General features: G+C 40.9%; 1 protein-coding gene across 1 annotated transcript in view; it reads right to left on the bottom strand.

Moving 5' to 3' along the window:
• Positions 1 to 15,962, bottom strand: part of LOC309551030 (uncharacterized protein) — a 181,951-nt gene that overhangs the window by 88,005 nt on the left and 77,984 nt on the right. The window contains exons 7-8 of the mRNA XM_082251472.1: positions 15,404 to 15,569; positions 543 to 649 (exon numbers count right to left, since the gene is read on the bottom strand). Of these exons, the coding sequence (XP_082107598.1) occupies positions 543 to 649; positions 15,404 to 15,569 (273 nt within the window). The remainder of the gene's footprint in view (positions 1 to 542; positions 650 to 15,403; positions 15,570 to 15,962) is intronic.

Raw genomic sequence — 15,962 nt, 5'->3', positions numbered from 1 at the left:
ATACCCCCGCAAAGTTTTGATCGTCATATGACGTCCGCACAGGGGGAAGTGGTTAAGCAGGGAGATCTGGGTTTTTAAACAATATACAGAGAAAGAGATGTACACCGCTCAGGCAGTTGGAGCTTCACAGCCAGGCATGGGTGCAGGACCTCGGATCGCCACCGCAAACAGGATACAAGAGAAATGGCCGCACACCAAGCGATGGCTCACGATGAAAGGCTTTATTAAAAAAGGATGCAAGGTACAGCAAAATGGATGGTAGACATGATTCATACGACTCACAGAGTGAACAAGCACGTTGTGAGTCGAGGGAAACATGTCTACCATCCATTTTGCTGTACCTTGCATCCTTTTTTAATAAAGCCTTTCATCGTGAGCCATCGCTTGGTGTGCGGCCATTTCTTTTGTATCCTTTTTGAACAATATGCTTGGTCACCTAAATATTGACATATAGATGTCATATAACTTATTTATGTAGATTTGTTGTCTTTCATGCAAATGGTTCATGTTATGTTCTTGCAAATTTAGAATAAACCCCTTACCTGTCTGCCATAGCACGCAGATCGAGGAACTGGCTACGCAAGGTGGCTGTCTGCCTCCACAGTGTCAGGATACTATTGTGTTCACTGCTCAGGTAAGACGTATAACTCTATAAAAGACAGAAAAATAATGGGAAATAAAACCTAATCTGGTTTACAAAAAATCATATTAATAAAAAATAAATCTGTAAGTTGATCAATATTGAGAGCTAATAGATGCAAACAAAAGCTGACATAATGAGACTGATTTAATAAGTTGAGAGTCTTTACTCAAAAAAAATTGTTAAAATTTGCTTTGAATATCCAATTATGTGAAAAAGTTAATTCTTGTTAAGTTCATCTGCACATTACTGTATATTCAAAGTGAACACAGTAGAATGGCAGAACAATTCCCACCTTTACCTGACACTTATGTGTGACAGTGAGAGCCATTCTCTGTAAGGCTACATTCACACCTGAGCGTAGCGTTTTCGCGCGATTTTACCGCGATTTTTACCGCGATTTACAGGCATTTTTACAGGCGTTTTTTGTGCAGGCGTTTTTAGATTGAATAGAAACCAATGGAAAACGCCTGTAATCTGCCCAAAAAGAAGCTCATGTACTTTTTTGAGCGTTGGGCGTTTTGCTTACAGCGTCAAAATGCTCAGATGTGAACAGGGGACATTGAAATGAATAGGATTTGTCTTGTTGGGCGTTTTGAGAGCTGATCCTAGAGCAGAAAAACTCCCCAAAAACGCCCCAAAACGCCTACATGTGAACGGAGCCTAAACATCCACGGCAATCCTAAATATTAGCACCAAATTCTTAAATTATTCAGAAACTTCATAGTTTTTGTTAAAGAAAAAAAAATGGAGCCCCTGCCTTACCTCACTGTGTGGGTCACAGATATTAATTGTAAATCCTGGTTTTGAACTTCTAACCTTTTACTCTATCCTAACTATGTAAATTCTCAGCAAACTAAGCCGCTGAAACAGCAATTCTGTTGATTCATTAGCTTTCCATTGTAAGATTACTCTTTGTTATCTATAAAATGCAGTCATTTTTCTCCTAAAGAACTTTAGAAAACATTAGTAAAATGCTACCTGTTTTTTTATGACTTTTCATGTGAGAAATATAAGAATTGGCAACACTCCCCAGCATGTACCACAGAACCCCTTTTTAGCTCTGCACATTTACTTTAGTATAAGAGCTCGAACTGTGATATTTCATATATTGGGAGAGTGGGAGAATTTTACAAGTATTTCTCATAAAAGTATAGTCGAGGGTGACAATATATTGCAATCCAGCTTTTAGTTGCATCAGCTGTGCATTTTTCATTTTGTATAATTACAATGCATCCGCAAAGTATTCACAGCGCTTCACTTTTTCCACATTTTGTTATGTTACAGCCTTTTTCCAAAATGGATTCCATTTATTATTTTCCTCAGAATTCTACAAACAATACCCCATAATGAAAGAGGGTGGGGGGAATGGCGCTGTCTAGTGGCTAGAAGCGTGAATAAAAGCTGGTATGCCAGATGAATATGACAATAGATAAGTAAAAATCTTTTGTAATAAGATAAAAGAGAGAGGTAAAAAACTGTAAAATGTGGAAATATGCACTGTATAAATATATATAATGTGAAACAGATGTAAAAGAATCAAAGTGATAAGTGCATAAATATATAACCATCAATATCACTCTAAAAAATATATGAATCTATAATAGTAATAAAAAAACCAAGTGAATGTGTGACCACAAGTGATGTGAAATATAAATGATTCAATCATACAAAATTTCATAAACTCAAAGTGACAAGTGCATATGGTACAGTAGGCAAAATACCAAAATATCATATACTCAAAGTGACAAGTGCATATGGTACAGTAGGCAAAATAGCGTGAACTCAAAGTAAATGGTGATGGTGTATACAAAGGGAAAAAAAAGTCCAATGTTGAATATAGAAGATGAACTGGTGATAATACCCCATAATGACACTGTGAAAGTTTTTTTTGAAAGCTTTGCAAATTTATTAAAAATAAAAAATCCAAAAAATCCCTGTTGGAAGATGAACCTTCACCCCCAGTCTGAGGTCTAGAGAGCTCTGGAGCAGGTTTTTATCAAGGTTGTCTCTGTACATTGCTCCTTTCATCTTTCCCTCAATCCTGACAAGTCTCCCAGTTCCTGCTGCTGAAAAACATCCCCACAGCATGATGCGGTCACTACCATGCTTCCCTGTAGGGATGGTATTGGCCAGGTGATGAGCGGTGCCTGGTTTTCTCCAGATATGACAATTGCCATTCAGGCTAAAGAGTTCAATCTTTGTTTCATCAGACCAGAGAATTTGGTTTCTTCAGGTGCCTTTTAACAAACTCCAGGTGGGCTGTCATTTGTCTTCAACTGAGGAGTGGCTTCTGTCTGGCCACTTTAAAATACAGGCCTGATTGGTGGAGTGCGGCAGAGATGGTCATTCTTCTGGAAGGTTCTCCTCTCTCCACAGAGAAACACTGGAGCTCGGTCAGAGTGATCATCAGGTTCTTGGTTACCTCCCTGATTAGGCCCTTCTCCCTCCAATCGCTCAGTTTGGCCAGGCAACCCGCTCTAGTAAGAGTCCTGGTGCTTCCAAATGTCTTCAATTTACGGATGACGGAGGCCACTGTGCCCATTGGGACCTTCAATGCTGCAGAAAATTTTCTATACCCTTCCCCAGATCTGTGCCTCGATACAATCCTGTCTCAGAGGTCTACAAACAATTCCTTGGTTTGTGCTCTGACATGCACTGTTAACTGTGGGACCTTATATAGACAGGTGTGTGCCTTTCCAATATATGTCCAATCAACTGAATTTACCACAGGTGGACTCCAAACAAGTCGTAGAAACATCTCAAGGATGATCAGTGGAAACAGGATGCACTTGAGATTAATTTTGAGTGTCATGGCAAAGGCTGTGAATACTTATGTACATGTGAATTTTTTCATTTTTATGAATACTTATGTACATGGGATTTGTCATTTCTTATTTTTTAATAAATTTGCAAAGATTTCAAATAAACTTCTTTCATGTTGTCATTGTGGGGTATTGTTTGTAGAATGTTCAGGAAAATAATGAATTTAATCCGTTTTGGAATAAGGCTGTAATATAACAAAATGTGGAAAAAGTGAAGCGCTGTGAATACTTTCCAGATGCACTGTATATACTGTATACACTATATTGTCAAACGTATTGGGACACCTTTACACGCACATGAACTTTAATGGCATCCCAGTCTTAGTCCCAGGCTGTCCACAAGGTTAAGGAGTGTGTCTATGGGATAATTTGACCACTCTTCCAGAAGTACATTTGTGGGGTCAGGCACGGATTTGGACGAGAAGGCCTGGCTCACAGTCTCCGCTCTAATTCATCCCAAAGGTGTTCTATCAGGTTGAGGTCAGGAGTCTGTGTAGGCCAGTCAAGTTCCTCCACCCCAAACTCGCAGTATTCTATAAAGACAAGGATGAGCAAGTTTGCGGTGGAGGAACTTGACTGGCCTGCACAGAGTCATGACCTCAACCCGATAGAATACCTTTGGGATGAATTAGAGCGAGTCAGGCCTTCTCATCCACATCAGTGCCTGACCTCACAAATGGAAGATTGGTCAAACATTCCCATAGACACACTCAACCTTGTGGACAGCCTTCCCAGAAGAGGTGAAACTGTTATGGGAACAGTTTGGGGATGGCCTCTTCCTTTTCCAACATGACTCACACCAGTGCACAAAGCAAGGTCCATAAAGACAGGAATGAGCAAGTTTGGGGTGGAGGAACTGCACAGAGTCCTGACCTCAACTTGGTAAGAACAACTTTGCGATGAATTAGGGCGGAGATTGCAAACCAGGCCTTCTCGTTCACTTCAGTGCCTGACCTCACAAAAGCGCTTCTGGAAGAATGGTCAAACATTCCCATAGACACACTCCTAAACCTTGTGGACAGCCTTCCCAGAAGAGTTATGGCTGTTATAGTTGCAAAGGGTGGGCCAACTCAATATTGAACTATACGGACTAAGACTGGGAAGCCATTAAAGTTCATGTGCGTGTAAAGGCAGGCATTCTAATACTTTTGGTAATATAGTGTATATATATTTAAACCAAACTAAAAAACAAGTGAATAACGTTATTACTATTATTATTATTATATAGGATAGGATTTATACTGTGCCAACAGTAAGCACAGTGCTTTACAATATAATCGGTGTCCAAGGGAAGGCTAACTCAGTGACTGAATGGCATCCATTAAAAAGGACGGCACTATTCCATGGTACCAAAATTGATGCAAATACATCTATTTATAACAAAAACATGTAATATTTAAACCAATCTCTCATGACAGCGCTCTCCTAAATATAATATACCTTCATATTTATTTACAACGTTTTGCATCATAAGAATTAAAAATAGTTAATGTTGACTGAGAGAGTAAAGCTCCATTTTTAAGTCAGCAGCTGTTACACCACAACAAGAAAAGGAGCAGTCTTCATTGGAAGTCACTGACAGTAAAAATAATTTGCCAGGGGTTCAACCCCTTCCCTAATTAAAAAAAAAAAAAAAAAATACAAAGTATTTTTTGTTGCAGTCTGGGTTACTTATTTCCTTTTCTTTGAAAATGAGGGAAAGCTTGCGTAAGGGACATCGTAATAAAAGCTGACAGATAATAATAATTTTTATCTCCTTCAGTGTTGCCTTTAAAGATCTTCCCTCATTACTGTCTGGAATAACTGCTGACAGCAACATAGGAAACGTGGGGTATCAGTCTAATGAAGAGCAGAGAGCAGTAAAACCCAACTAGGAGTTCTAAAAAATGAAAAAAAAATGATGGACTTAAAATTATCAATAGATAATCCTTTAAATCCTTTAAATGTCTTTACAACTCATCAGTTAAGAGTTAGGCCCCTTTCACACTTATGCAACTTGTCATGCAACTTTGGACATCAGAGTTGCACAACATGTCGTTGCCCAGGTTTTCCAATGATACCCATTCATATATGCACAACTTAAAGTTGCAGCAACTTCAAAGTAGTTCATGCATTACTTTAGTCTGACTTTCATGCAACTTCAGGGCCATAGACTTCAATGTTAACCCTCAGAAGTTGCATGAAAGTCATACCTGAATGTTTTACAATGCAACTTGTGTGCAACAGTTGTCCATTAAAGTCAAATAAATAAGTTAAAGTATGTATGTATGTATACATATATATACTGTATATATATATCTATACATACACATATATACGTATATATATATATATATATATATATATATATATATATTTATATATGTATATATATTATATATACAGTATATATATGTATACATACATACATACTTTAACTTATTTATAGTTATTTATTATATTATAATTTATGATTTTGTGTTTCAAACTTTATCATACCCGAGATGTTATAAAGAAGAATGCACAATAAAAAAAAAAAAAATCATATGTAAATAGTTGGTTTGGGATGCTCATTCTTAAGAATTACATGCAAAATAATGGTACCGCTTTCAGCACCTAAAATCCAAAAGAATCATACCGCCAGGGAGGTTAATGAGAGTACCCTGCAGATTTAAAAAAATGGTAGTTGAAAAAAATATGCAACATCTTAACCACTTGCCAACCGCCACAAGTACATATACTGCGGCGGTCAGCCCCTCACAGGCAGAGTGACGTATCGGTACATTACTAGCCTGTGAGGCTCTGGGGGGCGGTGCGCTCCAGCACGGTCACGGACCCCCCCCCCGAGCGTGTGACCGGCGGACCCAATGTCCAGCGGTCACTCAGCGATCATCGGGGGAGAGGGAGAAAGGCAGGCGGCTAGTGTAAACAAGCCGCCTGTCATTCTCCCCTGTGTAGAAACAATGATCATACAGTTCTACTATGTAGGACCGTTGATCATTGTTCCTACAGCTCAAGCCACAGCCAATCACAGTTAGAATCACGCCCCTAGGGACACACACAGCCCTTCCCTCTCAAATAAAGTTAACCCCTTCACTGCCAGTGTAATTTTACAGTAACAGTGCATATGTATAGCACTGATTACTGTAGAAATGTCACTGGTAACCCCAAAAGTGTCAAAAATGTCAGTCAAGGGTCCGATCTGTCCGCCCCAATGTCGCAGTACCGCAAAAAAAACGCAGATCGCCGCCATTACGCGTTAAAAAAAAAACAACAAAAATGACAAAAATCTTTCCCCTTGTTAGTAAACGCGATAACTTTTGCGCAAAACAATCAAAATACGCTTTTTTGCGATTTTTTTTTACCAAACATAATAATTGGCCGAAAATGTTAAAAAATTTTGATTTTTACATTTTTTTTGGGGGAATTTCATATAAAAATATTGTTATTTTTGCAAAATTGACACTCTTTTTTTGTTTATAGCGCATGATCAAAAAATCGCACAGGTGATCAAATACCACCAAAAGAAAGCTCTGTTTGTGGGAAAAAAAGGACGTCAAATTCGTTTAGGTACAGCGTCGCACGACCGCGCAATTGTCCGTTAAAGTCACGCAGTGCCAAATTGCAAAATACCCCCTGGTCTTTCAGCAGCCAAATCCTCCGGGGCTTAAGTGGTTAAAACAATTTTTTATCTCAGCAAAGATCAATAAAACAAGCAGACATTCGTTTTTTTTTGGCCCATTGTTTTAGTTCATTTCTAATTTTACGATGTCTTGTTTGAACAGAATCAAATCCCAGCTTAGCATTTAAATGAAATTTTGGCCAGGACTTTAATATGGCCGTTCTAAAGTAACGGATTTCCTCTCTTTGTTGTTAGTTCACTGGAAACAATTTTGATTATGTAATTGTTTTTTTCTTTAAAAGGCATAATTAAAATCAATGATAGAGAAAATGTGTAAATATCTAGAATTAGGATTCATTGAACAGAGGGTAGTGGGTACTGGGTGTTCCAATGAGTTAAGGTTTTCCTTAAATCACACAATCTTGATTACCTGCTCTTCACATAAAAATAAAACCTGTAGATGAGAATGGACCCAGAAGGATTTATCAGACTTGGGTCTCCATCAGTTCAGTCATGCACTCGCTATTACACTCCCTATGAAGGGGATAATTAAATGACATTATTGAAGGGGATCTCCACGTAATCCTTCAACAGGTGGCTAGGAACCTCTCCAGATATCTTTCTTCTTGATAACATCTTTATTCATGAGCCTACCTTGGGAAACAGCTGTCTTGAAACTGGTTTTAATTGTACATTACCTCAGAGAAAACCACTACTCTCTAAACCAGGGGTTGGGAACCTAAGGCCCGGGGGCCGTATGCGGCCCTCGAAGTCATTTGGTCCGGCCCCCCATGCAGCTGAGTCTATGTCTCTCAGCTGATTTGTCAGAACGGAGCCAATGCTTCCTGTATTGTTCCAGCTCCGCAATGACAGTCTGAGTGAGTCACAGGCGGAGAGTGATATCAAAGCCAGAAGATAGAGTCTAAACAAAGCCAGAAATGCTGCCCATCTCAAACTTGCTAAAGACCATCTGGATGTTTCATAGCACTAGTGGAATAATAACAAACTTTTTGAAAAAGGTGTCAAACATTACGCTTTGCAAAAACAAAACTGCTGTATCAGGAAATTCTACAGATGAATACCAAATGGCCTCTCTTAGATCCAAAACTCAAACCAAAGACGGGTCATGTAATAAGGCAGTAATTCAAAACAAATAATGAATTACCTATAATCACAGAAAAGCCAGCATTTTTTAAATGGCAAAGGCTGAATTTGGTTAAAATTGCATTTAAATGCTGCCTCGGGATTTGATTCTGTTCAAACAAGACAACCTACAAATAAGCATGAATTGAAACAAAGATATAATACAGTTTCAACAATCAGCGGCAAAACTCTGGTTGAAGTTATTGATAAATTGCAAAGTTGTACCTGTTTACTTAATAGGATGGAATTCAGAAGTGCTATGAATAGTTGTCGGCATAGTTTTTAACCAACCTTGTTTGTTTCAACTTTGGTTAGTAAAGCTATGGCTTGCAAAATGTTGTGCAGGTTTGTTAAATATGAATAGAGGAGGATCAGCTCACATTTTAGGAGGCATTAATCCAGAAATCCATTAAAATTGTGATGAGAAACAAGCTTTTTCTCACATTTGTAATATTTATAATTAGTTTAGCACTGCAATGATGAGTGACGGGGGAGGGGTGCATTTACAAACTTTATTCCAATAGTAAACTCAGATGTTTTCTATTTTTGTAAAATCAGATATTGAGCAGCTTGGGACTTGTGCCTTTTCTTTAAACCTACAATAGGGAACCGGTAGGGGTCCCAAGGAATGGATCCCTTTACCACTTTACCAGTTCACTTTGTTGAAGCACAAATTGGCTAAATATGTCTATTTAAGATAAATATAAAAGCATATGATTTAAGATTACAGCCACAGATAAAATGAACAAAAAGGCTGGTGGGTTTCAAAAACTCACCACCTTCTTTTTAAACCTGCAGTCTATTTTCTTGCAAGGACCTGTATCAATTTGGTAAGGCTTCATGTACACGGGACATGTGAAAACCTCTCCTGAACGCTGGAACTTGACAGGTAGTAACCGACAGTTAAAAACTCCAGTTTTGCCGCTTTTACATGCGTTTAGCGGCATTTGCATTTAGAAGCCTTTTTACATTGTAAAATGGGCAGAAATGTATCCCCCATAAAAGAACACCTATAAACAAAATGCTTATAAAGGCAAGTTACCACGTTTAGATGCGTTTGCGCACTGTTACAAGCATTTGGCGTTTCAAATACCAATAAACTTCAATGAACACATTTTATTGCTTTAAAAAAAATGCCACTAAACTCAACTGTCTCTAAACGACTCTAAGGCCCCTTTCACGCGGCTCCCTTCAATCAACTGAGCCGTTCTGCTCAGCGGGGGATTGATCCGCCGATCCCCGCTGAGCAGGCGGATGACAGCTCCGTCTATGCTCTGTGTGCAGAGACGGAGCTGTCTGATCCTCGCTGTCCCCTATGGGGGAATCGGATGAGAACGGACCGCCTGTCCGTTCTCATCTGATCCCATCCAATCCGATTTGCTGGACAGATGGAAAATAGGGTTTCCATCCGTCTGGATTTGAGGGACAGGATCGGATCGGATGGCAGCAGGTGTCAGCAGACATGTCTTCACTGACATTCGCTGCCCCATAGGGATGCATGGGGCATCCGATCAGGTCCCCCTGAAAAACTGACAGGCGGATCTGATTGGATCGTATGTGTGAAAGGGGCCTTAACGACTGAGTCTACATGGACAGATAAGATAACATAGAGAAGAGTTCAGGGGCTGCTGAAAAAAAAAGCCCAACTGCTCCTAAACGTCCGTTTATCAACAGCAGTGTACATGAGGCCTAACTGGTAAGGGTTCCCAATGTGGGCTTAAAATAAAAACATCAATACTGACAAAGAAATGCACCTATGATGCACATATCCAATCAAAGGGATAGATAAAGCAAGACCTCTGCAATATAGCATACACAGAAGGAACGTAATACATAGACAGTTGGCAAGTTATCAAATTGCTGAAGACAAATGAAATGAGAGACCTAATCACAGACTGTGTGTAGGAATGAGTGCAAAATAATATAGCAAAGCCCATATAATTAGAGTATAATCAGTTGAGAAACTATGAAAACCAAAACCCAAAATGTAATTTGCTGTCTCAAATATAATGATTTTTTGGAACTTAGTAGTACCCTTAGATATAACAGATCACAAAAGAGGATATGGCACTGCAGCCGGAGTACATCAGACCTAAACACATAAAAGCCACTGGTCAAAATCAAATCAAATCAAATTGAGTTGCGTCTAATAGAATTCTAAATCATTTGTTTGGGAGAAGCTCTAACCATACCAGCAGCCAAACAATTATCTGTACATGCTGACTGTGTATAAGCTGAAGGTATCAGAAAAGCATAGCATTTGGCAAATTAAATTTATCTTTAGATCTGATAAATATTTGATTTCCCCCCAGGTTAAGATCTGAGATAAATAAATGATGCTATATACCTGGTTACCTGGTTTTGACAGATACTGTTCCCACTTCCTGGTCATTTCCGGCCCCTCCTTCACCCTGCTGCTTTCTGGGACACACAGAGGTCCCAGAAGACGGCAGGACCATTTAGAAAGTGCAGCGCGACTCACGCATGCGCAGTAGGAAACAGGCTGTGCAGCCGCAAGGCTTCACTTTCTGTTTCCCTTACTACAGATGCCGGTGCCTGTACCCGAAGAAAATTGATGAATCGGCTAGGGGTGCCGACATTGCCAGATTCTCTAGACAGGTAAGTGTCCTAATATTAAAAGTCAGCAGCTACAGTATTTGTAGCTTTAAACTTTTAATTTATTTTATTTTTTTTACACACTGGAACTCCTCTTTAAGAGTTACTCGCCACCAGTGGCCTCCCTCAACCCCTACCCTACCCCACCTCTAATTCTGCCCCTAAACACGCCCTTGTAAATTATCTCATGAAATTACACTGTTCAATGTTTTATGCAGAATTAAGTTACAAAAAAAATATTAACGACAACACCTCTACCTCTAAATCCTCTTTCCAGCATATCTCTGCCTCCAATGCCCCCCCCCCCCAAACTCCCCAACATACCTGAGCTTCTAATGACCCCCAAGCATTAAAATGATTCCAGCCCCCCACCACACCTCATCTTCCACCTTCCTCTCTCCAGCACACCTATGCCTCCAATCCCCCCCAATCCAGTGCGTCTATGCTTTCAATTTTTCCCCCCAATACATCATACCTATGCATCCAATTTTACCCCTTCCCCCAATCCATCATACCTATGCCTCCAATTCCACCCCCATCTCCCCAATCTATCATATCTATGCCTCTAATTGCACCGCTCCTCCCAATCAATCATACCTATTCCTCCAATTCCACCCCTCCCCCCAATCTATCATAGCTATGCCTCAAATCCCACCCCTCCCCCCTAATTCATCATACCTATGCCTCCAAATCCACTCCCCCCTCCCCCCAATCTATTATACCTATACCTCTAATTCCACCCCCTCTACCCTAATCCATCATACCTATGTTTCCAATTCCACCCCCCTCCCCCCCCCCCAATCTATCATACCAATGCCTCAAATCCCACTACCCTCCCTCCTAATCTATCATACCTTTGCCTCCAATTCCACCCCCTCCTCCCAATCTATCACATGATATGAGATATTATTTGGGGGGAGAGGGTAGAATTGGAGGCATAGGTGTGATGGATTGGGGGGAGGTGGTGCAATTGGAGGCAAATGTATGATAGATTGGGAGGGGGGGTGGATTTGGGGGCATAGGTATGATTCAGACCTTTGCCTCCAATTACCCCCCCCCCAATCTAACACATCTATGCTTTAAATTAGTGATAGATCGATATGTTTTTTTCAGGGCCAATAGCAATATTTTGGTCACAACATATCGGTATCGGCCGATATGGGCCGATATTTTGTACATTTAAAGTTTTGAAAAATAAAGACATTTTTTGACACAAATCTGGTACTGAACATATTCATTTTTGTTTACTGCTTAATGGCTGGCTTGCTGGCACTCTTTGGTGGGTGGCTGGCTGTCTGGCACCCTGCGGTGGGTGGCTGGCTGGCTTGCTGGCACCCTGTGGTGAATGGCTGGATGGCTGTCACCCTGTTGTGGTGGGTGGCTGGCTGGCTGGCAACCTGTGGTGGATGGCTGGCTTGCTGGCACCCTGTGGTGGGTGGCTGGCTGGCTGGCACCCTGTGGTGGGTGGTTGGCTGTCTGGCACCCTGTGGTGGGTGGCTGGCTGGCACCTTGTGGTGGGTGTCTGGCTGTCTGGCACCTGTGGTGGGTGGCTGGCTGCCACCCTGTGGTAGGTGGGTGGCTGGCACAGGGGCTGTGGGTGGCTGGCTGGTACAGGGCCTGTGGGCGGCTGGCTGGTACAGGGCCTGTGGGTGGCTGGCTGTCTGGCACCCTGTCTGTGGATGGCTAGCTGTTTGGCACCCTGTGGTGGGTGGGTGGCTGGCTGTCTGGCACTCTGTGGTGGGTGGGTGGCTGATACAGGGGCTCTGGGTGGCTGAAAGGTACAGGGCCTGTGGGTGGCTAGCTGACTGGTACAGTGCCTGTGGGTGGCTGGCTGCTACAGTGCCTGTGGCTGGCAGGTACAGGGCCTGTGGATGGCTGGCTGGTACAGGACCTGTGGGTGGCTGGCTCGCTGGTACAGGGCCTGTGGATGTGGATGGCTGGCTGGCACCGGCTGCTGTGGGTGGGTGTATGGCTGTGATACACTCCCGTGAGACTAGTCCCGATTCCAGATGAGGCTGTCCAAGGTGAGGGAGGCGGCCTAAGAAGGCAGAATGATGTAACAAAAATATCGGCCAGTTCCGGGGCCGATACCGATATATTGGGGAAAGTGCATATCGGCCACTGATATATCGCCCTGGCCGATAATCGGTCTATCCCTACTTTAAATGCCCCTCCCCCCTTCCTCCAAGCATACTTCTTGCTTCATCCCCCATCATACCAAAATCCCCAGAAAGTGGCTGGAGATTTAGACTTTACTGCTGGCTCTGTCCACACTCGCCCTCAGCATATTTCCACTTGCCAACTGCGAGCAGGTGGACAACAGATGCAGCACTCTGAACAGGGGAACCTCTGAATAAAGTTCATGGATGGGATCCACAGATGGGTGCTTTGGCTCTGAAGTGAGCAAACAAATCCAGTAAGTGAGCCGACAACTCCAAATCCGTATAGAAAATGTATTCATTACATGAAAAGAGTATACAGGAAGGCTAACATGTTTCAGCAAACCACCTTGATCAGAGAACATGTTAGCCATCCTGTATACTCTTTTCATGTAACGAATACATTTTCTATATGGATTTGATGGCTCTCTTTAAATGCGAGCAGGCGAGTGGAAATTTTGAGAGCTACTGTAGACAGTCTACCAGATGTGTCATTTCGACCCACCATGGTAAATAATCCTATACCTGTTGGTCCTGATGCTTATTTGTACTGTCACTTTGCTTTATACTACAATAAAAAATATTAAAATATAAAAGTGGCAGAGTTAATTTTGTGGTGTTAGTTCTTTATAAATTGGCCCCAATGTGAATTTTGATTTTTTTTTTTTAATATATATTTTATAGTAAGACAAGAAATAATGGTAGTGAGAACAATGACTCACGTAAAAACATGAGTGGGAGCTTTTTGGTGTGAGTTTAAGCAGTCATTTGGCAATAAAATGCTGACGATGACACATGCAGTGCATGAATGTACAGCTCTAGCTATGATGGTTAATAACTATAAGATAACATAGATGGTCAGGAGAATGTTATCACAAGAGAAACGGTTGGGTCTCATATAATCAAATAATTTTAGAATACTTTTTTGCTTACTAAAAATTTGCTGATTTTTATTTTACATGTTAAAATAGTTTTTCATGTACAGAACAAAAATAATGTAAGAGCAAGTGGCTACAATTGGTTGTAAATTCACCAATAGGTACAGTATCTCACAAAAGTGAGTACATTCCTCACATTTTTGTAAATATTTCATTATATCTTTTCATGTGACAGCACTGAAGAAATTGCACTTTGCTACAATGTAGTTTAGTGAATGTGCAGCTTGTAGAACAGTGTAAATTTGGGAAATAGACATATGAGTGCTGCCAGCATTGCTGCAGAGGTTGAAGGGGGGTCAGCCTGTCAGTGCTCAGACCATACGCCGCACACTGCATCAAATCAATCTGCATGGCTGTCGTCCTAGAAGGAAGCCTCTTCTAAAGATGATGCACAAGAAAGCCTGCAAACTGTTTGCTGGAGACAAGCAGACTAAGGACATGGACTACTGGAACCATGTCCTGTGGTCTAATGAGACCAAGATAAACTTATTTGGTTTAGATGGTGTCAAGCGTGTGTGGTGGCAACAAGGTGAGGAGTGCAAAGACAAGTGTGTCTTGCCTACAGTCAAGCATGGTGGTGGGAGTGTCATGGTCTGGGCCTGCATGAGTGCTGCCGGCACTTGGGAGTTACAGTTCATTGAGGGAATTATGAATGCCAACATGTACTGTGACATACTGAAGCAGAGCATGTTCCCCTCCCCTCAAAGACTGGGCCACAGGGCAGTACTCCAACATGATAATGACCCCAAACACAACTCCAAGATGACGACTAAAGAAGCTGAGGATAAAGGTGATGGACATTTGTATAGCTTTTCAGCACATATGAAATGGTTTCAAAGCTGTGCATTTAGGTACTCTTTTGAATAAATAAAATGGTTGCAAAAAAAAATTAAATATTCTTATGCAATAATAAATATCTGTTGATAAAATATTACATTTTTGGGGGAAAGAAAAGAAAAGAAATTAAAAGAAAAGAAAATATATACATAACACTATACATTTTCTAGTAAACAAATCATTAAGTAAAAGATATTTTCACTTTAAGGTACATGTCTGAAAAAAAAAAAACTGATGTATATTCAATATATTCTCCTATAGAGCATGTGCCAATTGGGTTTGTGTGTCCATTGACATCAGCCTGAGACGCTTTTGAGGTCATTCAGAATTTACTGACAGGTGCATTTGACCTGAAGTTGATCTCCCACTGCTTTGCACTTGACATAGTTCAAGATGTTTTTTTGTATCCCCTAGATTTGTATTGGAATGCAAAACACAACCAAAAGCTCATTGACACAGACCCATACATGCACATTCTTCCATGTACGGTCTGCAATTGTGGTCTGCAGTGCTGCAAACACATAAAAATACCTGTTAATCTTTACTTCCTATTTAAGCTGACACCACTGCCAGGAAAAAAAAACAGGAAAAAAACAGGAAAAGGAATAATGAAACACTTTACACTATATGTTAACTGAAATCACCTCTTTCTCTTTCCTCCACTCTGATTCCCGCTGCTCCACATTCTCATGTACACTGTGGAGGTCAGAGGTCAAATGTTTCATGTCTTCTGTCAAGTTGTCATTAGCTAACTTTAATTGATCCATCTGCTCTCTCAGGGTCATGTTCACTTGTGCAAGGCTGCTGCTCCTGTAAGTTAGCAGGGAAAATAATTCACTAACATCCAAACAAAAGAATGGCAGCTGATGTAAAACTATTTTCCACTGCAAGCATTACATTATATTTCTCCAAAATCATACTCAGATAGTCTAACAGAGTGCTAAGATGGCATTGGATAGCTAGATTGGTGGTAGCCTGTTGACCAATTCTAGAAGACAGAAACTGTTTCCCACATAGCAATATATACACTATAGTACCAAAAGTATTGGGTCTGAGCTCCAATTCACCCCAAAGGTGTTCTATCTGTGTTCCTTTCGGGGTCAGAACTTTGTGAAGGCCAGTCAAGTTCCTCCACCCCAAACTCGCTCATCCATGTTTTCATTGACCTTGCTTTGTGCACTGGTCCAAATCATTTGGTGGAGG

This window comes from Pelophylax lessonae, assembly GCF_965119305.1.
Source record: "Pelophylax lessonae genome assembly, chromosome: 3".
NCBI lineage: Eukaryota > Metazoa > Chordata > Amphibia > Anura > Ranidae > Pelophylax > Pelophylax lessonae.
Note: the sequence above shows the minus strand (reverse complement) of the source record. Positions and strands in the feature narration are given on the sequence as shown.